The 22,129-nt window shown below is 37.9% G+C and overlaps 2 protein-coding genes across 6 annotated transcripts in view; both read left to right on the forward strand.

Moving 5' to 3' along the window:
- bltp3b (bridge-like lipid transfer protein family member 3B) overlaps nucleotides 1-6,539 on the forward strand; it is a 37,406-nt gene extending 30,867 nt beyond the window's left edge. For all 3 annotated transcript variants that reach the window (XM_077234310.1, XM_077234309.1, XM_077234312.1), the window contains 4 exons: nucleotides 1,639-1,895; nucleotides 2,332-2,443; nucleotides 2,667-2,827; nucleotides 4,647-6,539. In XM_077234310.1, coding sequence (XP_077090425.1) covers nucleotides 1,639-1,895; nucleotides 2,332-2,443; nucleotides 2,667-2,827; nucleotides 4,647-4,787 — 671 coding nt within the window. In that variant the 3' untranslated portion in view covers nucleotides 4,788-6,539. The remainder of the gene's footprint in view (nucleotides 1-1,638; nucleotides 1,896-2,331; nucleotides 2,444-2,666; nucleotides 2,828-4,646) is intronic.
- A 2,272-nt stretch (nucleotides 6,540-8,811) lies between these two features.
- The window catches only part of anks1b (ankyrin repeat and sterile alpha motif domain containing 1B), a 163,775-nt gene continuing 150,457 nt past the window's right edge, over nucleotides 8,812-22,129 (forward strand). For all 3 annotated transcript variants that reach the window (XM_077234313.1, XM_077234314.1, XM_077234320.1), the window contains exon 1: nucleotides 8,812-9,317. In XM_077234313.1, the coding sequence (XP_077090428.1) occupies nucleotides 9,187-9,317 (131 nt within the window). In that variant the 5' untranslated portion in view covers nucleotides 8,812-9,186. The remainder of the gene's footprint in view (nucleotides 9,318-22,129) is intronic.

Raw genomic sequence — 22,129 nt, forward strand, 5'->3', positions numbered from 1 at the left:
ACTGATTCTGCTAGCCTCTGTTTTTCAGTCCGTTTCCCTGTATCTTTCTCCCACCTGCTCCCATGTTCTCTATTTTCAGTTATTCTCACTCATTCACTTTCCTCTTGCAGAATTCTTGCTGTTCTTCAGTATCTGCACTTGGGAGGGAAAGTGCTGCGTTTGCTTGTTTTATTCACAACTGTTGAAAGATTCATTAAAATGTTTAGCTAGGAATGACAGAAATGATCACTTCTATCACATACTGTACATAGTGTTCCTTGAAGTACTTTGGCGTACCGCATATACCACAGTATATAAATGTGGCACGATTGCCAATGTACTATGTTAGTACCATCTGCTTCAATCATCATAACACTGTACCACCACAGTACTATTTTTGTAAGGGACCTTTTCCGGTCATCCCATTTCTTATCACTCTGTTATATCTTATTTAACACTTTTGGTGAATAAGCATCTGCGCTTAGGATATTCTCTCTCTATTCTGGGCAGAGGAGGTGAGGATGCTAATGCAGTCTTATTTTCAGAGCTGACAGTTCTCGAAAGAATTCAATATAGATCAGACAGAGAAGTATTAGAAACCGTGGACTCCTCTAGAGCCTCTGGGACCTCTGAACTGCACAGCCCCGATATCATTTGATGTCTCCTTTCTGCCCTCTGCTGTATGAAATTTCCATGAATTTCAATGAGATTTCTATTCATTACCACAAGCATTGTTGCGCTGACATTTTGGATTCAATGCATAATTTACAAGCAGCGTTTCAATGTTTTGGATTTGTCTATTTTTAGGTGGCTGTCTCCAGTGTCCTGCTTTCCCGTCTGGATCCACAGCCTGTGCAGCGGGCACTTGACTTCCACTCATTAGTGATCCCTTGGTTTCCTGCATGACTGTGTACACATTCATGTGTTCTTGTTGTTCCAAGGCTTATTGCATTGCATGGAGAAATATGGAGTAGATGGTGTTTTCATCATGTGGATCTTCATAATTGCGTGCATTTTTGTAATGGCATCTATGCTTAAGTATTAAGGGGCATTGACACTGACAGAGACCTGGAATCATTCATTTTCAATGAGAGCAACAGGAACTGTACTTGAGAAAAGTTTAACGTTATGCAAATGTGAAGTGACGCATCAGGCTATCCAGCGGCAGGAACACTTACTATCGACCTAAAATCTCTTTGCACCTGGTAGGCTTGTACCTTTGAGTTAGGCTTTCATTATTATGACTTATTGAACTGCTCTCTCAAATGTTTGATTCTGATTGGTCAGTCACAACATTTCAAGGTCTGTTATTTCCTGATAAAGACCATCGTCAATAGAAATGCTATACTATACAAAAGTCTGCTTATCCATTTAACTGAAACCAGCGCTTCTTTTTTGTGTCATGTGCAGAATAGCTCTTCGCTTGCTTCATACAAAAGGAGCTGGTACAATCTTGTGTCTGAAACAAAAGTTATTCATATGATCAGAAATCGCAATTGCGATATTTCAAAACTCACTTTGTCAGTGTGAACATAAGCATTTCATGGCTCAAAACTGAAAACCTTTAAACCAACAAAACATTTTTGACACCACAATCCAAACCTGTCAAAGATGACATCAGGAAATTACTTAATTTCTAATTTTATTTGTTTCTCGCAGGCTCTGGGTCAGGGTCTGACCCCAGCATGGTGTTATTAAATCCAGAGGTGCAAGTAAGGCTGGAAAGTGGCCCGGGGGCTGCGGTTCACTCTCCTCTCGCAGAACAGAACGGCTTCCTGCAGTGCCGCCTACAGGCCTTCAGTGCCGACTTCCTCATGACATCACTGCGAAACCTGGCCCTCTTCCTGGGGGATGACTCCGCCTCCCAGGTCCTCCCCATGGAGATCACCATCAAAGATACACACGTGAACCTTAAGGTATATTTAGACATTGAACATTAGGGCTGTCAATATATCATATTTTATAACACGATTATTATAGCCAAAAGAATGAACGATATCAGTATTATCGCAATGTCTATAGAAATTAACATAATGGTATCAGTCAAATTCAGCTTTCACTTTGTTTTTTTTAGTGTTTTCTCTTTTTTGGTCTGTGAAACGCACACAAAAGTGTAGGTCTTGCTTTTTTTTGCCGTGTTCTCGACATGTTAATGGCACTTTTATTATTAATACTTTACACGCCTACTAGACATACTTGCCTACATTGTGTGATTGTACACAGCCCTTTTGTTACAAAACCTAGTCAGCTGCAATCCCAGTATTCATTGCGTCTAACTTCAATGAAAAAAAAAAAATGTAGTAGACAGCAAGACCGAAACCGCATGCATGTTATAATATGTGTTTAAATCAGGATGATGGTCCCCGTGACAAAGTGTCAGAGCCCGAAGCCACCCCCATCGCCGTGCATATTCATAATCTGCTGATCCATCGTCAAGATGACGGCTCATTCAGCATTGGAGGAGGTTACTGTCCCTTACTACTTGTTTATCTCTTCCTTCTCCCTTTTTCACTCCTAAACTATATTAGTTCCTTATAGCATTCCCCCCCATTTAAATCCCTCTGGCACATGCATGCTCTCTTTCTTTTACTTTAAAGTTTGCCTTCATTTAGAACTATTTTGAAATAGGATTAAAGCTCATGAATGCACGTTCTAAATGCATCCCTCCCCTTTCTCCCCTCGGACAGCTGAGCGTGCTGCGGACCCAAAGCTTCAGAAGGCGGGGCATGTGAATGACAGCAGGCTCAGTTCTGTCCCTGAAGTTCCTGTAGGTGTGGCCAGTGAGCCGAAAGCCACTCAGACTGCACCTCTGTCACACACAAGCCCCACGCCCTCAAGTAGAGAACAGGTACAATTTGCGATATGTAAATTTTGCATGATGTAATGCATCACAGGGTACGTCCACATAAAGCTGGACTTGTAAAATTGCAGCTTTATGTGAACGTTTTATTTTGCGCCTTACATCCAAATGTATGTCTGTAAGCCTTTTTTACCATGTCTTGGTTTGCCTGTTTTAACCCTTTAGCCTGACATATGAAATCGTACCTAGGAAAATTAGATTTGTTTTTTTAAAGGCACACTATGTAATTTTTTTGCCGCTAGAGGTCGCTTATTCAAAACAAAGGCGTAGCTTGAAGACGTCTTGATTTTACTGAATCATGGGAGTTGTTGTCTTCACCTCTACAGCCGGTGGAGAATACGACGGGACTCGTGCAGACATTATAGTCATAGTCACAGTCACATCATAGTCATGGATGACCGGTAATGTGTTAAAGTTCCGAAAGCCGTTGGAGCAGAACGAGACCGCTGGATTAATTTCTAATGAGAGACAAGCGCGCGTACGGCTCGAGAGCAGTGGAGCTGTTATCATGCCGCAGACGCCCCTTCCGCTTCTTCCGGTCATGCGTATGTGGAGTAACGCAGCACTGTTTTATTTTAGGTACATGTGTTGAAAGATGTTATAATGCTACTCTGTGCGTTCGCTCGGCGGCTACTATAAGACACTTGTTGCACACTGCAGTGAGCTAGATCGATATTAGGTATGGTAAAAATGGTACTCGCGGTTAATAAAGAAAACGAGATTTAAACAAAAAGACTAACTGTGTTGAGCTGTATAACAATGATTCGGTTTCTGTCGATAAATGTATCCAAAATGTTGCTTTAATAAAACACATAATATATTAAAGCGTCTTTGGTGTTTCCATGGTTTCTACAAAATAAAAACGGAAATCGAGAGTAACGCGGGTATGATGTCATTAATAGGCGACGCACGGACATGGTCCGTGTCCTGTTTGAAACTGCTTATTTCTCTGGATTTAAACATTCTTAGAAACATTTGGGATAATGTAAGTCAACAAATCATGCAAATCAACAAAATATATAACATTTTTCTGGAGTTTTTTGGATATTTTAATCCCAAAATCTTACCTAGTGTGTCTTTTAAAGTTAAAGTTAATTAAAGTTTATTGAACCTTTAGACAAAATATGAAAAAGAAATTTAAAATTTTTTAGCATATATTTTTGAGTGTCATATTTGATACATCAGACTTATATGTTTCATATAGAGATGGGGAGCTCATACTCAAGAAGAAGAACTGAGGCCCAAACTGAGCAAAATATGCAATTTAGTGCAGTTTATATTACCAAAAAAATGAAATTATGATAGCTTGTAATGTAAGTCAGTGAGATCTTTATAACAGTGTAACAAACAGACTACTTGCATAAAATGCATATAAATGTCAGTCACTTTATTTCTTCCAATAATATGTCTTAAGATGATATTTAAATGCTTTGTTTCACGATCAAAGCGCTGTAGTTTTTAATGTGGGTGCAAAACATGTAATGCAATGCAATTATGATGATGATGATTGAGTGATAAGCATACAAATAAATGTTCTTTAAAAGCATGCTTATCATATTTGATACAATATTTTAACATGAACACATTTAAAAACATTTAAAAACCCTGATTAATATTTAAATTTAATATGTATTAATTAATATTTAAATTTTTATATTTAAATGGACCTAAAAAAATTAAATGATAAAAAGACGCCCCCTTTAACATCAATTATACAATAGCAATTATCTTCTCAAGCAAAGCATCCAGGCTGATAAACAATAAACACTTTTGTGTGCCAAGCTAATGATCTTTTCCATCCACACAGCTGCTCGTGGAGGAGAATGAATGCTTGAAACTGGAGCTGTCCAAAGCCAAAATGGCGCTAGCGGAAGCCCAGATGGAGAAAGACTCTCTCCAGCATCAAATGAAGAGTCTCAAACTCCCCAGCGGGGGCAGCAACAGCTAGTGGCAGTGCAAGTGTGTGTGCATACAGGACAGACACTCGCCACAGGGGGGCAGCAGAGTGCTTGGAGGGGCCCGGCGCCGTAAAAACACTAAGCTCTGCAGCCGATTGGAGAATGATATGTGTGCCGTGAGCTCTCACTTCACTCGGGAACCAGACTTCATCATCAGTGGCATCTGTTCTTAAAGAACAGTGTTCTTTACTATAGTGTACACACAAAGCTTCAGAATCAGAAAAAGTCAAGTAGAAAACACTTCAGACAGCCTATGGAAATTTCACATTCTCTTGATGTTTTGTTGCTATCTTCCTGTTTTTATTATTTCTTTCACTTCATTTCTATGTGTCGGCGACGTCTGCAGATGGACCCCTTAAATTATCTTGGGAAAGTGAATAGAGGTGATAAATGCACATTCTTTATCCCTTTCTTTCTCTCTCTCTCTCTCTCTCTCTCTCTCTCTCTCTCTGTCTCTCTCTCTGTCTCTCTCTCTCTCTCTAACCAATCATACACAGTGTTGGAGCACATTCCACCCTTGACCTTTAACCCCAGGACAGTCTTACACACTGTCAGAGTGTGTGATGTTGAATGTCATATCTTTGGAGGAATGTCTTTAAGTTAATTTGCACTGTTTCCGAACTCTTTTGTTTAACAAGAACTATATAAGAAGAAGAAAAAATTTAGCAACTAATAAATTTGTGTTTATGTATAGTAGGCTACTTGTGAAATTCAAGATTTTTTTTTTTTTATAAGTGCGATTTAATTGGTGTAGGCAAAATTTTTACAATTAATTCTTATGTTAGTGTCTCAAAAACGGGAAAATGTTTTCGGAATTATTTATGTTCACGAACACACTACAATGCTACAGGATTTGCATTGCACAACTTGACTTGTCTTACTATATGAACAGATGTGTTGAGGTTTGCAGATATCAGTTCAGTATTTGTAACTAAATGCAGTGTCGTTCCATGTTTGTCTTTTTAGATGAAACATTTGCACTGCAACAGTCATAATAGGAGATTAATTATTAATTTACAGGTGTTTAATTTACTCTGAATTTGGAATGTTTAGCCTTTGCTTTGTCACATTGTTGAGCTGATTGCCAGAAATTCTGCACAAAGAAAAAACAAAACAGAACTGGATGTGGGAAAACAGCTCAACAGGTGCGTTTATGGGAATTTGAGAGGTTGTGTCACAAGAGGCTGTGTTCGGTTGGGTTTTCTTATTTATGCTTTAAAAGAGAAGAGCCTATCTAGTTATTATGGAATACAATGAATGCAAAAATGTCCTTTGGTCTCTCTCTCTCTCTCTCTCTCTCTCTCTCTCTCTCCCTCCTTGTTTTTCCTCTCGACAGCGGCCTCTACAAGTGCCTGTGATTGCACACCTTCTCCAGAGGTTCTGCTTGATTTTTCTCTCACATCTTGTTCTCTAAATGAATGTTTAAATGCTCTTCACAACACAAGCTTCCATCTGGAGAACATTTTTCAGATGTTTGGACTTGAACATTGAGAGCTGGATGACAAACACCTGATTGTAGGAAACCAAAACATTTCTTCTGTATTACTAGACCTCAATCCCTATAACACTAGCCCCGCCTCAATATGTAATAGACACGCCTCTTAGAGATGGAGTCCCGCCTCTTTAGCACAAATGATGAACAATGATGCTCAATCAAGCAAACTTAAGAGATGATGATTTCTTGTTACTGTCAGGAGCTGCTGAAGTACTGAGACATCTGAAATAAAGCTTAAAACATTTTATTCATGGGTTTCAGCTCTGCTCTTTTTTTGTGACAATAAATGATGTACCATATTTCATGTGTCAGATGTTGTTAAACATGCTCTCAATCACATTCTTACCTACTTTGAAAAATGTTTTAACTCATAATTTTATACATTTGTTTTCTTTTTATTAAAATGTAATTTGATCTTCACTTCAAATGAAACAACAGGCTTCTCTATTTTTCATGAATCAGTTTCACTCGGATGTACGTCACAATACTGAACAAACAACTTGGTCTCACGTGAAAAATGCAACTATGTTATAAGGTGGCGAATTCGTATGATGTGAGTCGTAAAGTATGATTATTAGAAATAAATATATAAACATAAAGGTCCACCCCTAAACATTTCCGTCATTGGTATGTACGAAGATTAACGCGTGAGATCGGACGTACGCATTCGCATGAATTAGCCACCAATTCACAAAAATGTAAAATAGTAACGAATTTCAATGAGATTGTATTGAAAGACACGATCTGTCGCTACTTCTGTAACGTTGCTTTGTGTGATGTTTTCCTTACCTTTCGAATTTTTACTGGTATCCAGTAACTAGTACGATTTCTAAAGTGATGAAATGAGAGCTAGACTGTGTATCATGCTTTTACTTCCACAATGGTTTGACATCTACATCGACTTCTGACTTTTTGGGCGATGAATCGCGTTTGCTAGGAGCTACTTAAAAGGTCCCTTTTCCAAGAAAAAAAGTCTTTCCGTCCGTGTAATCTCAGTTTGGTTTGGCTCCACCTTCATACAACCTCAATCTCATGTGGTAGGCTACTCTCATGAATTGCAAAGCCAGGCCTACAAGTGTGTGTGTGCTCCCACTTTATGCATTGCCTATTAAGGCAGATGAATACTGCTCTGTTTGCTGCTCTATGGAGGAGTTTATTCCTGGAGTTCGAAGCTAAATAGACACTGAACACCCGCTTGTTTTTGTGTGAGTAATGGAGAGCGCTTGCACACAACTGCCTCATAAGATCCGGTTGTTTCTGTTTCTTGGCAAAGTCGAAATGATTCTGTCCAACACCCAGTGGGCCTGCAGCTGCCTCTCTCTCTCTCTCTCTCTCTCTCTCTCTCTCTCTCTCTCTCTCTCTCTCTCTCTCTCTCTCTCTCTCTCTCTCTCAAACACACACACAAACACACACACACACACCAGATCTTCTCTTTCATTTCTTGTGTTCCTCTTCCAGTATTTAGCACAGTTGTTTCCCTCTCTTCAAGACTTCACAGCTGAACGGCACAGGAAGTAATGCTTTGGAGATGTTAGTGAAGTTGTAAACAACACCCTGAGAAAACCTGTAGTCTGTGTTCATTCAGTATTTCAATATTGCAGCTCAGAAACCTAAGAGCTCTTATAAAAAAGCACAGTGGTGGTTCCATGGAAAAATTATGGAATTGGATTGTGAATTTCATGGCAATTTAGTGCATACCATTGTACTGAATGATTACCAAATTGAGGGACCATAGTATTTATATCGATCAAGGCATTTAATAATGTTTAATTAGTTGCAATCTGGATAAAGTATTAATAGGTAGCCTATTAAGCTAACAATTGTTGGTTCCCGGAGCATTCAATGAACATTATTTTATGCTTGTAAAATGAAACCTAAAAATAAAGTTTCTAGAACATTATTATTTGGTTTCCCAAATAATAACCAACTAGAACAAAGTACTAACATTAGAGGGAATGTTCTGTTTGCTAGGAATCACAGCTGTTAGTTTGTTTTTTACAGTTTATACAAGCTGCAATATTGGCTTAATCCAGTTATGACAATTGTAAAATGTTGCAGCGCATTGAGTATGAGAAATACTAATTTAAAATAGAATGTATTATTATTATTCATTAAACATGTTTATATAAATCCCATATTCTATTCCATGTCCATTGTTCATGTGTAGAATAAATACAGTTGATTATTGATTGTTTGTCCCCAAATAGAAGGTTACAGTATCCTTGCAAGAAAAGAAAAAACATCTACCATGATAGTTACCTTGCTGTATCATGGAACATTACCATTACCATTTCTCCAGTAGGCTACAGTGTGTAAACGTTCCATAAATATGATTTTATATCTTCTCGTGTGCCAATGAACTCAAAACAAGGTTACAGTAAGTACAGTGTTTCATTTACACGCCCAGCAGCTCTCCTCTCGTAACGAAAGACTGCCATTTAGGAACCGAAAGAGAGAAAACACTGATGCTGGGTCGCCCTGCTGTCGGTAGCCTACAACGCACACACACGCACGCACACACACACATAGAGAGAGAGAGAGAGAGAGAGAGAGAGAGAGAGAGAGAGAGAGAGAGAGAAGCGTGTGTACGGTGACAGAGAGCGCACGGACAGAACTGCTGCTGGTGAGTGTGATTTAACCCTCGTCGCCAGGCAACCAGCCCGTCTGGAGGACCGAATCCTCCCGTTCAGCACAGCTGCACCGGGACCGCGTTACAGTAAATATCCGGTGCATCATTCCATCATTGAGCTCCGGTATGGACTAGCGGCTTTATTCATACAGCAGCGCACGGCGGAGCGTCTGTTTGTCGGTAACATGCTGCAGAAATACTAATAGGAAACATCGCCGTTCAGTCCGGATTGTTTTTGTTCTCGTGGATTAAACTTGTGTCCGGGATGGGGAAGGAGCAGGAGCTGCTGGAGGCGGCGCGGACCGGGAATGTAGGGCTGGTGGAGAAGCTGCTGAGTGGGAAGAAAGGATTGCTGGGCTCGGGCTCCGGCTCCATACCTCTGCCCGGGTTACTCAGGTATGAAAACAGACCGTAGCGGACAAGTTTATTTTTGTGTGTCGTCGGATAAAAGTGTTTCCGGAAGCCCACTGGTTCCGTGCTGTTTATCAATACAGACAGAGCAATTGCAGTTGCTTGAGCAATGCAATAGTAGCCTACATCACACACACCCACTCTAGGCATCCCCTAGTCATTGACTGCGCCCCTCATATAGCCTACTGTGTGTGTCGGGATTATGGGAGACTGTTGAGACATATTTTTGTTTCAACGTCTGTAACTCTGCGTTCTTTTGCGCTGCATATCTCAAATTTTGTTTTGTCATTCACATATTTGTCTGATTCAAATTAAAGCAGTTTATAAATCCACGACTTTTCCATAAACTGTGCACATTAATGTCAAGTACAGACATTTGTACAGACAAAGAGTGAAGTTGTTTGTCATCTTAATGAACACTAATAATTCTGAGAAAATCTCACATGTGTCTCCTCTGGAGTTTCAGAAGAGATCGCCTTCTGTGCTTGGATTTGCCAAGACAGCAAAGTCTGCAATCAAAAGGCTGAGATTATGGTATTAAAGGGGATAGTTCACTCAAAAATGAGAATTCTGTCATTATTTACTCCCTCATTTTGTTCCAAACCGGTATGACTTTCTTCTGTGGAACATAAAATGATATTATAGATGGAAGTATAACCAAAATTTTTTTTTTCAAACTGTTACCAACATTCTTCAAAATGTCTTCTTTTATGTTCCAAGAAAGTCATGCAGGTTTGGAACGATACTGTGAGTAAATGATGGCAACATGTTCCATTTTTCTAGTTCATTGAACTGTCCCTTTAACCCCAGCATTTCTCAATAAATACTTCCCAAAATGATCTGGGCTATACTGTCCACATTCATTTCATAGCTCTGTACCAGAGGGGGGAACGGGACAGGAACATGATGAGGGGGGCACACCATAGTCCTTGCATTGGGCCTGGTTGAGGAGTGGTGAAGCCCACCCATAAAAATGTTGTCCCAGGCCCCATGAAAATTAGAACGACAGCCCTGCTCTTACTGCATGTCTCATTTTTATGTCTCCTAAGACATTTTAGGAGAAACCTTTGAGACTAAATAGATATTTAAAGCCAAGGGGTAGTTCTCCCAATGACAAAAATTTACTGTTTACTTGCCCTCATGTAATTCTAAACCTGACTTTCTTTCTTCGTTGGAACACAAATGAAGACATTTTAAAAAATGTCCATGCAATGATTAGTCTGTGACCAATTTTGGACCCCATTTTCTTTCATTATATGGACAAAGATCTTTTTTTTTAAATTAAATAACAGGGAAATAATATCCATAATTCAGATAACCACAAATAAACAAAGTAGAATAAACAAATAGTAGAATAAAAACAGTTTTTAAATTAATCACATCTTTAAATAAACTCATAAAGCATTACCAATCTTTTTTATTATTATTGTATATAAGTCTGAGGGATGACATTAGAGAGTTTAATTCAAGAAGGAATAATGGAAAACACAATGGAGATTTAAACACTTTTTTTATTAATGAAACATTTAATATACAAAATAATGACGTGGGTAACATTTTCAAGAGATAAATGATCAGAGTTTTCATTATAAAAAATATCTTTGAGAACAAAGGAGTGGATTGTTTCTGGAGGCTAAAAATAAAATAACTGAAATCAGCCCAGAATAAATTTTCTTACTTATTTAAAATGTATTGTTTGTTTATTTATTTTTACTGTACAATCTCATTAGCTTATTTTGTGTGGAATTTCTTGAATGCTGTTATTTATAACCAGTTGGTTAATGGAGGTTTAATAAAGCCTCATAAAAGGACAAAAATCCTTAATTTCTTTCTTTCAGAACAAACTTTAACACACTGTATTGTTAGTAATGAGTGATTTCTCCAGTATAGCATGTGTTACCTTGCTTGTGTGTGTGTTTCATCCCTCTGTGAGGTGCTTTATCAGCTGTTCATGTATGTGTTTATGGTTCTCTATGATCCCGGGAACATGTTATCTTCACATCTATCTTCACATCAGTGTGTAAAATGACAAGTGTGTAGCAGAGAGTATAGGAAACGCATGCTTGGGGAATGGCCAGGCAGAGATGGGGGGTAGGGCACCTGGGAATGACATGCCTGCTCGCATCTGTGTGAGCTTGTGAGCAAAGGAGGCCGATCGAGCAGAGAAGTGTGCCACCCGGCTCAGACATCATTTGAACTCGCTGGTTAAAACAGCGAGTACAATCAATGCCGCGCATGTGCTGCCGGGACAAAAGATCCCTCTCCCTGCGAATCGGCATTTTTCCAGCGAAACGGCTGACATAATCTCGCTGCCAATGATTTAGGGCGCAGAAGGCTTTTTTTTTTTTTTTTTTGGTGGATCCTTGTGGTTTATGTGGTTGGATGTTGGGAAATGTGTTTGTGTTTTTCTCTTATTGGGTCAGGACTATTGGCCGGAGGAATGGGACAGCGTGGTACAGCACGGGGTCTGGCTTTGTCCATCTGTCAACAGTGCTGGAAGTTGTGCCGTTATCTCTCTGAGAGCTCTGCAGTGTCACAGTTAGTGATGGAGCAACGCCCGGGGAGGATTCACATGGCCTTATCTGAAAATGAGGACGGCTCTATGACAGGTCAAAGGTCACTTGAAGAAGTTGAGAGATGTGATTATATTCAGAATGGAATAGATTTATTTTTTAAATTATAGATATTCACATTACCTTATTAAAGTGAATATGTGAATAAAAAAAATATATAATTGTTATTAAATTAAGCTGCAGTCTGTAACTTTTTTGGGTTAAAAATGATCCAAAACAAATTTTTTCAGCAAGTACATAACCAGCCAGTGTTCAAAACTATCTGCTTGCCTTAGCTCGATTCTAAACGGTAAGATTGTAATAATATTTTTAATTCCAGTGGTACTGATGGATTTCCGCAGGAAATTCGAGCATGTCTTTGCGTCATTACGTCATTAGGCTATATTGCGTGTGAGGATGTTAGAGGTGGAGATTTATAGCCTTTTCTCACAGCACTTGATATAATTAAACTTATGCTGGGTACACACCAAAGATAATCGGGCTGATTTTGGGCCGATTTCCCCCTTCCGACAATCCTAGCTATGTCCCGATTATCTTGATGGTTCTACAGATTATCTTATCCGATTTTCCCTTGGTGTGTTAAGAGTGTCCGAACCTGCTCGGAAGAACATCAGAGCCGCCCCGATCGCGAATCGTAAATATTCAACATTACGATCATAAATCCTGATGTGTGGGGGGAACCCTGAGGACAAACGCGTGAAACGAAACAATATCCAATCAGAAAGCGGAAGACGGAAGCATAACAAACGCAGTCATGGCACAGCACAAAGTGAAATTGATGTGGACAGCAGAGATGGAGGATCAGCTTGTTGATTTGTGGCAACAGCACGAATGTTTGTACAATGTGTCGTGTAAAACCTACCATAATAGACTGGACAAGGAGAAGAGTTGGTCAGAAATAGCTTCTGCAATGTTATTACCAGGTAGCTAAACAAATAGCAACAGAGTAGATTTTGTGTGTGTGTGTGTGTGTGTGTGTGTGTGTGTGTGTGTGTGTGTGTGTGTGTGTGTGTGTGTGTGTGTGTGTGTGTGTGTGTGTGTGTGATTGTGTACTGGTTTGACCTACATTATGAAGACCCATATTTCTTGAAATGTAAACATGCTGAAAGTTTGCTGTGTTGAATAGGTTGGGGATAGAAAATGTAATTAGCTCTGTATAAAAACCATTCCTTATAAGGTTAGGTGTACCAGTACACATGATGTGTGTGTGTGTGTGTGTGTGTGTGTGTGTGCGTGTGTGTGTGTGTGAGAGAGAGAGAGAGAGAGAGAGAGAGAGAGAGAGAGACAGAGAGAGAGAGACTTCAAGACTTCACCCAGACCCTTATCTTTGAATTTTCTGTGAAAATCATTCCAAACACTATCATCACAATTTCTTCCTGCATATCGTCCGCCATGCTTATTCTGAAGTCTCGCAAGATTTTGCGAGATTTCCTGTGTTCACAGTCGAGACTGTGGTTGAAAATCTATTCGTGTTTGGTGTGCTGTCTTTGTCGCATCATGGCACACCACACACAATAGGAGCAAAACGTTTTTTAGTCCTCATGTTTGTGGTCTATCACATTTTGAAAATCTTATAAGATGTAAAAAATCTTTTGGTATGTACCCAGCATTGTCAATTTGATGGCGGATTCAGATAGGTTCAAACGACAATCACCAGTGACAATATCCACAGCGGCGCGGTGACAGCCGCACATTCTCCTCAAAACATTGGATTCATCCGAGCTGTGCCGTGCCGAGGCACAACCCTATGTAAACTTGACAATAACCAGCGAATAACTGCAATTGCAGATTTCGAACAGAGATGGCGACAAAGAGGAAAAACTATGGACTGCAGCTTTAAATTAAATTTAAATTTCCAAAGTATGCACATATCAGTACCATGTCTGTTTTTAGCTGATATTAGAGTTTTTTTATTGATCAATGATCAGTATAAATTAATGATTGGATATTTAATTGTATATGCTAAGTTCTCCTATTTTTTACATTTAGATTACATTTGCATTCAACTAACGCTCATTTAAAATTAATCTTTAATATTGCTGTTTAATATAAATTTTAGAAAATCTCAAAATGGATATACATTTTTATAAAGTAGATTATAATGTTGTGATGTCTCAATTCACTTGCAGCATTTAAAGTGACTGGCTTTATTTTTTAGTATTTTAATTATTCTTTATTTAGAAAATAGTTAGCAATTTTAATATCTTGAAATTTAACAAATTAATATGACATATATTAAATTACTAAAATTTAAAAATGAAATGAATTATAAGTGTATTGTTATCAACCAGAATTTGAATATCAGTGCATCGGCATCCCCTAATTATATATAAAACACATTATCTTTTGGCAGATTTCAAAACCCCTGCTGTGATCACTTTTATTTCATTATGCAGTGTTGATAATGAGCTTCGCATTGTGAAATACAGTATTCTGTGCAGTGTTCTCTGTTGTGTGCTGTAGTAGTTGTAGGTCATTTAGATAAGCTATCCATGCTGTCAATGTCCCTTCAAGGCAACTCAGTTTTCACAGCGGTCATCTTGGAAACGCCCCAGGCTGCTCATTTCAATGTTGATAATAGGCATACAAATAAAGCATGTTCCAATAACATAGGCTTGTGGCTTTGACCTCTGACCTCTGACATACACATACTCTGTTGCAAGGGGGACGGGACTCACTGCTGTATGATCAATGTTTTGCGCCCTCATAGTGCTAATGGATTAGCCCATCAATAATGACACAGTGCGAATGCTGCATTAGGCAGCACTGCACTCAGAAACACGATTTCAAATTATACTACATTCATACGCTCATTGCTTAATATAATAATGATTAAATAAAACGCATAGCAATTATTTATCTCTGAGTCAGGAATCGGCCTTGTGAGGCAGTAGTTGGATATATTTTTAAGTCTGAAAGCTATTTTTTTCCATTTTCTGTCTTAATAGCATGGATATATAAACATCACCTACTGGCATTGATTCAGCATGATGGATATTGTGATGATGATGTTGGTTATGGGAAACAAGATCCACTTGGCTACCAGTCACTTTGCTGATTACCTTGTTTTTCTAATTTGAGTGGTCATTGAGCATGTCGATCATGCTTTGCAGACACACTCCTGGTGTGAAGGTTGTTCCAAAAGGTAGCTTTAGCTAACTTAAAGGCCCACTGAAGTGCCTTGAAATGCGCAACATCATTCAATGTGTTGATGTCATTTTCACTGAAACAGGAAGACAGGGCCGGACATAACAGCTCCTCTCCTTTTTTAAAAAGGCCAATAGCGTTTAGTTTATATCACAGCTCGGCAAGAGCTGTTGAGCTTGTTAAAACCACAGTTTCCATCTAATTTCCTTCATAATGCTTTATCTTCAAATATAGCATTCTGTGCAAAATGGGTCTGATACATTTTCTGGACTGCGCCAACTCACGCATATGATGCGCTCTGTGCTATCGTGTTTTTGGACCATAGCAGATTGTATACATGCTGTTGCAGTTTGTGTGATACTAATCGCGTGTCTGAATCGTTCCCTGAATTGAAAATAGTGAATGTGTGAACAAGTGCCTTCAACATCATTTGTAATGTAGGGGGCGGGACGCTGAAGATTCTAGAGAGCTTTTGATTGGACCGAAAGTGGCAGAAATGAGAGACTGTAAGATTTGAACGCTTATATCTTCTAAATGCAAAAGTTGTCATTGTTTTGGAGCACACTAGCATATAGATAACAGTAAGGCGAACATATTCATTCTAAAAGCCAAAAAAATTAAATTTCGATTTCATGGGGACTTTGATAATGTTGGTATCTAAGTGTAATTTAGGCAGCATTGCATGTACTCTTAAATAAAAGGCAATCTTAGCGTGCATTTCAACAAGGAATAAAAAGGTGAGAAAAATGTTGTATTAAAATGTATACATTTTTTTTTTAATTATAAAAAAAATTGTAAAATTCATTCAGGAGTCAGGACTAATTTTTTTTTTTAGAAAAATACTATAAAAGTTAATTGAACACATATAAACTCTCTTTAAAGCTTTTATGTGGCGCATGTAGGTGCTATCTGTATAGATCAGTGGTTCTTAAACTTTAACCCAATGTCCAACACAATAGCTATTTATTTCTGCTATTTTATAACAAGGCTCTCTTTTTTGCATTTTTTTATCCACAGAAAGTGTGAGTATTGATATATTAAATTAATTTACCATGATTCATTGTGATTTCAGAAGTTTCATGAATTCAATAAAATAGACAATGAGGGAAACATTAGTTTATGGTATTTATAATATTTATTATTTTTACTATATTATATAAGTTTACATATTTCTTGTGTTTTTAACATTTCAATTTAGATTAGAGTTTGATTGTTTTAATAATAATGTATTAATTGAATGTTAAGTTTACTGAGGCCACCTGAGAGCATTTTAAATCAGTTACAAGATAGCTCCCTATCTAGGCAGCGAGGCTAACTAGGATTTAAAACACAGCTAGTTTCCGTCACAGTCATAATCCCTTCACAGAGATATACTCTAAGTCATGTATAATAAATATACATTGTTTTCATGATTTCTTTCTCTCAAAATAAATGCATCATAAAACATTAAATAAACGTAAGGAAGGACGTGAAAGACACACCACTAAACTTGATTAGCATACATAGACAGATATTCTGTTGTAACTTAAAAACACAACACTTGTGGCATGATTTTAAAAAATGTGAGGGGGGATGGGTTTAAAAAGCAACTTTTCTAAGGGTTTTACTTTACAAACTGGCTAACCAGCTATAGCACAATCCACTAATTAAGACACTGCCCCTAAATCTTGGTTACCTCATGAGTCAACCACCACGACACTTCCCTACTTGCTAATACTTTGAAGAAAGTAGTTAGCATCTGTTTTCTGTCTCGGCTGGTCAGGGGCAGTCACGGATTCGGCATGTCCCTGCGGTTTATCAAAATAAACATTCAGAGCCATTATCCCCCGTCTTATCAGGTACAGAAACAGACCGCTGAGCGACACAGTCTGCAGTGCTGTTGAGCAAACCATACTGAGCCCTGCACACTTCACTGTCAGAGCCGCTTACTAAAAACCTGGACAGCTACCAAACCTTCTGGTCTGCTAGTGTGATGGAGTGTTGTTAGATAGAGAGAAAGAGGGAAGAGGACGTTTATATATCTCCATTCATTAAGAGATGAGTAGATGGGGGAGGAAGGGGTGGCGTATTGGGGTCAAAGGTCAGATTTGTGGGGAATGGAGTGTTCTGTATGTGTGCTAGGAGTGTCGAGTAGGTTTGTCGGAGACACATTGTGTCTGCTTCTAAATACTCTCTTGAGCGTGATTGTGCATAAATCACACTGTGACGGCGAGTAAGAAATTGACCCTTTCCGCATGGGAACCAGTCAGTTGCAAACCACCCTCATAGAGTCAGACTTATTGACATCGTCCTTCTTGTGTCGTATTCTGGCTAAGTACAGCCTTGTGACCGTCATGTAAATCGGCCAGCCATGTTTTATGATCTTTTAATGTGATGTTTAGCGTAAATCTGAAATGCGATACACCACAAAAATTGACCAGTAAGCGATAAAGTTGTACAGTAGCTCAATCAAATAATACCGCAACAGCCTCTGCAATTGTTTGCAAAGACAGCACAGATGACAGTTGAATGTTGATATACACACATATATTATATAAACAAACTTTTATGCTAGATGCGATTAATCGATTTGACAGCACTACTGTGAAATATTAATTTATTTCTTTTTGACGGACAAAAACTCTATCAACATTCAACTGTCATCATATATATATATATGTCCTTTCTGTAACTCAAACAGAGCTTTGGCGCTTGCAATGCCAAGATCATGGGCTGGATTCACAGGGAAAGCAAGAACTAATAAGAACGTAAATGTGTATCTTGAAATGCAAAGTAAGTACAATCCAAAGCGTATATAGGCCTACAGTATATATGCGTGTGTGTTATTGAATACCTTTCAAAGAATCAGTTTAGCTTTTCCTCAAAAGCTTTCATTGTAGCAACCCTGTACCATGTAATACAACTTTATTTCCCAGTGGACCAGTGTTGTTACTGTTAACTAAAACTAAAACTTCACTTACTGGAATAATTCTGACATAAAATAAAATATGAATATTAGATGAAAAGCTTAAAAAAAAAAAAAAAAAAAACTTCAATGAAAGTTAAATGTTGCCTTGTCAAACTAACTGAAATAAAATAAATATATAGCGAAGTGCTAAAATGACTACAACTGAAACTGAAGTAATACATTAAAGCTAAATAGAAATAGAAAATAATTTAAATGACAAAAGCACAAAACAAAATGACTAAAACTTAAATTAAATAATTCAAAAATGAAATTAAGAAATAGAAAATTATAACTAAATAAAAATAAAATTCAAAATATTAGAAAATACTTAGATAATACTAAAATAACACTGTAGTGGACTGATAAATCTTTCTACTTTTAATTCAGGAAGTACAATTTTTCATTTGCAAGTCTTCATTTGTAAGTTGCTTTGGATAAAAACGTCTACTACTCTAAATTAATAAATGTAAATGATATGCAAATTTCCGAAAGCTCTTGTAATTTTTGAGTCCAATTTGCATCAGATAATCAAAGGAAGATGCAAGGATGTGCCATCTAAAATAGAATTTTATAGAAAGTTACGTGTTTATTTGTGTCATTGACATGCTAGCAATGTTCTTCGGAAAATAGAGCATATCAGGAAGTTGTTTTTTCCTCACTTTCAAGCTCGCTCTACCTCAGTATTGACGTGTGATCAGAGAAAACTCATGCACAGGAAGGATGTTGTTTCAGATTTATTTGTCAGTAAGTAAATAAACAGAATAGTATGTAAATATAAGTAATAAACATGCTATTCACCAGTAGAACTTGAAAACTTGCTGAAGCTAGCAAATCCGACATGTTCTTTCTGTAGTTAAGAAGTCTGGTGGAGACACCAGCATAACAGCATTACATGTAACATAGTTTCCTATTAACAAATTTGTTGCAAACATCATTCACAGTCTCAGCACTTTAATTAGGTTGAAAAAGCTTTATAACAGCACTGCATCATGGTGACCAACTTCTAAAACACACTCGTTATAATATGTAACATAACACGTGTTCTGTTGGTAAATTCGATACAACCATTAATCAGTGTTTAAAAATCACAGTTTAAAACAGCTTCATAACAACACTGCATGATGGGAATCAACTTCCAAAATATTGTTTTCAGCAGGGGATGTAACAAGTGTTACATGTAACATATTATCCAGTTAATACATTTGCTGCAAACATTATTCACTCTCCCAACACTTTTCACAGATTAAAAGAGCTTTGTAACAGTATTGCATAATGAGAACCATCATTTAAAACACTCTCTTTTTAGCAGAGTACGTAACAAGCATTACATTTAACACGCTATCCAGTTTACACATTTGTTGCAAAGATCATTCGCAGTCTCAACACTTTACTTAGGCTTAATAAGCTTTATAACAGCACTGCATCATGGGTACCATCGTCTAAAACACACGGCTAGAACAGTTTGTTATGTTTCGTGGTGCGGGTTAGCCCAGTTTGTTTTTGTTGCCGTTTGTGGAGCCTGGGGTGTCTGCAGAGGCCGCATTTTTTTACAGTGTGTTCAGGGGACAGGCCAGCACGATCTCACGGCAATTCGTACGAATTTTACGAGGTGGCTAATTCTTACGAATTCATACGACCTCACTCGTACGAATTAGTAAGATTTTTGCTAAATCGTACATATTTTACGAGTTGCCCAATTCGTATGAATTTGTATGAATGACCTACCCTAGACCCCGCCCCTAAACCTACCCATCACGTGGGTTTAGACAAATCTTACAAATTCGTACGAGTGAGGTCGAATGAATTCATATGAATTAGCCACTTTTTAATCACTCGTACAAATTCGTACGAATTGGTCGTGAGATAGCGTTGGACTGGCAGCTAGCGGATAGTGAGGAGATGTTTGCTGTATGTTACAAAAAATGTTTTGGCCTAAAAAACGCGTGACATCGCTTAGAGCACCTTTAATGGTTTTCACATTTAAAACAGCTTCATAACAACAATACATGTTTGATATTAACTTAAAAAACATTCTTTTCAGAAGGGTATGTAACACATGTTACATGTTATATATCATCCAGTTAACACATTTGTTGCAAACATTATTTGCTCTCTCAAGACTTTGCACAGACTAAAAGAGCTTTATAACAGTATTGCATAATGAGAGCCATCATTTAAAACACTCTCTTTTTAGCAGGGTACGTAACAAGCGTTACATGTAACACGTTATCCAGTTAACACATTTGTTTTAAAGATCATTCACAGTCTCAACACTTTTCACAGGTTATAAGAGCTTCCCTCCTGTTCCCTGATCAGTTTAGCTGTTTCTCCTTGAGCTGTGGCAAGTGTTAAGGCTAACTGCTCCGTGGAGGAAACCCATCTGTGCTAGCGTGGCCTTGATTAGCTTAGGCTCTGTGTAATGCTCCTACCAGGGATTGTTCTACTCCTCTGAGCATGCTTGCCTTTTGTTTGAAAAGCTGTCATAAATCAACCTCTCAGGCCCTCATCCTTTAGCTTAGCGTAGCTTATGGCCTGGCGTTTTCAGTGCTGATGAATGGCCATCACAGTTCTGTTTAGATGAGTGTCATCCTGGCATTAGGGATCAAATAGCTTGTATTTCCTCTGGAGAGTTCTGAATCACATGATCAGACATGTGACCACTGGATTAGCAGGCTTCATGAAGATTTGGGTTGAAAATACTAGTGTTTCTCTGAAACTGGACGTTACAACCCAATATTAGACTGATTTAAGTACCACTAACTTCTCAAATTCACAATTTTAAGCATACTTTTAAGTTTTTTAACTTTTAATCTATCTTGCTGCTATGGTGTTGTTGATTCTGCAGCAGCGTAAGAAACACTGAATTTTGAAACGACAACCATGAGACTTTTGGTGGGCAGAATGCCCATGTCCGCTCCTGAGTGTAACCTACATACCTGGCATATCTGACATTCCAAAATCACAGGATCTCATTAACAAAACCAAGTATTTATGTAAGGTTGTTTTTAATGTTTTATAAGGAGCAAGAAAGTATGGTAACACTGACCTTTGACCCTTCATCTGGAGAAGTATGTGTGAGAACACATTACACTTTACAAGACCCCACAAGATATGTCTAATTTAGTCCTTCAGCCAGGCGGCAAGACGTGTGTATAGAGAAAGTCCCTCTCCTCCTTTTTGTCTCTTGTTTTTTTTTTAAATCCCCATCTTATCTTTCAAGCCCTCTCTTCTTTCCCCTCTTCCTTTCTTACCTCTCTCTCTTTTCATTTGGGATCTCAATGCCATTGGTAGCAGGGTTTCCACTGTAGTATCGATCAGCTTCTCTCTCTCTCTCTCTCTCTCTCTCTCTCTCTCTCTCTCTCTCTCTCTCTCTCTCTCTCTCTCTCTCTCTCTCTCTCTCTCTTCTCTCTCCTGATTGAAGCTAAGACTCAGTTTACAGTCCCATTAGAGGCCTGGTCAGCACTGCCTGCCAAACAGAAGAGAAAGACAACGGGTGCCAAGAGAGCTCAATTACTCTATTCCTCCCTCACACACTATCACTCCTTTCTCCTCTTTTTCTTGATATATAAACACATATGTTCTTGGAAGCCTTTTCTGGTTGAGTCTCATGATGAAATGTCTATTATTTCAACCCAAAATCAAAAGAACCAAAAAATAGAAGATATATCATGCATAAAGAAAATAAAGCTTATTTTTCACTACAGAAATTATTTACATGTCAATTAAACATATTTTCCCCCATATTCAAACTTTCATTACCATATAACAATGTTTCCAAACCAGGCTTTTTTTTGTTGCTTTTTTAAACCTATAAAACAGAAATTGTGACCTAACATATTAGGGCTTTCAAAATGTTAATTAATGTTAATTTCATTGTTGTTGTTTTTTTGTAAATGGATTAACACATTCCGTTTATTTGATCATTTTTTATTATTATTATTATTATTAAACCTTTTGTTTCATTCAAGTCAACAAATTAAATTCAGTAAAAAAAAATTGTTCTTTACAATTAAAATATGTACAGTGCCAGTAACAGTTTTTCCGGATTTCACACATGTTGTTTATGAAGTGAGTTGTACAGTCTGAAAGAAGAATGTTTCAGTCCCTGAGTAAAATCCACTTAAAGCTGA

Source organism: Siphateles boraxobius, unplaced genomic scaffold (genome assembly GCF_051911475.1).
Source record: "Siphateles boraxobius isolate OS27281-9 unplaced genomic scaffold, OSU_SipBor_1 19, whole genome shotgun sequence".
Lineage (NCBI taxonomy): Eukaryota > Metazoa > Chordata > Actinopteri > Cypriniformes > Leuciscidae > Siphateles > Siphateles boraxobius.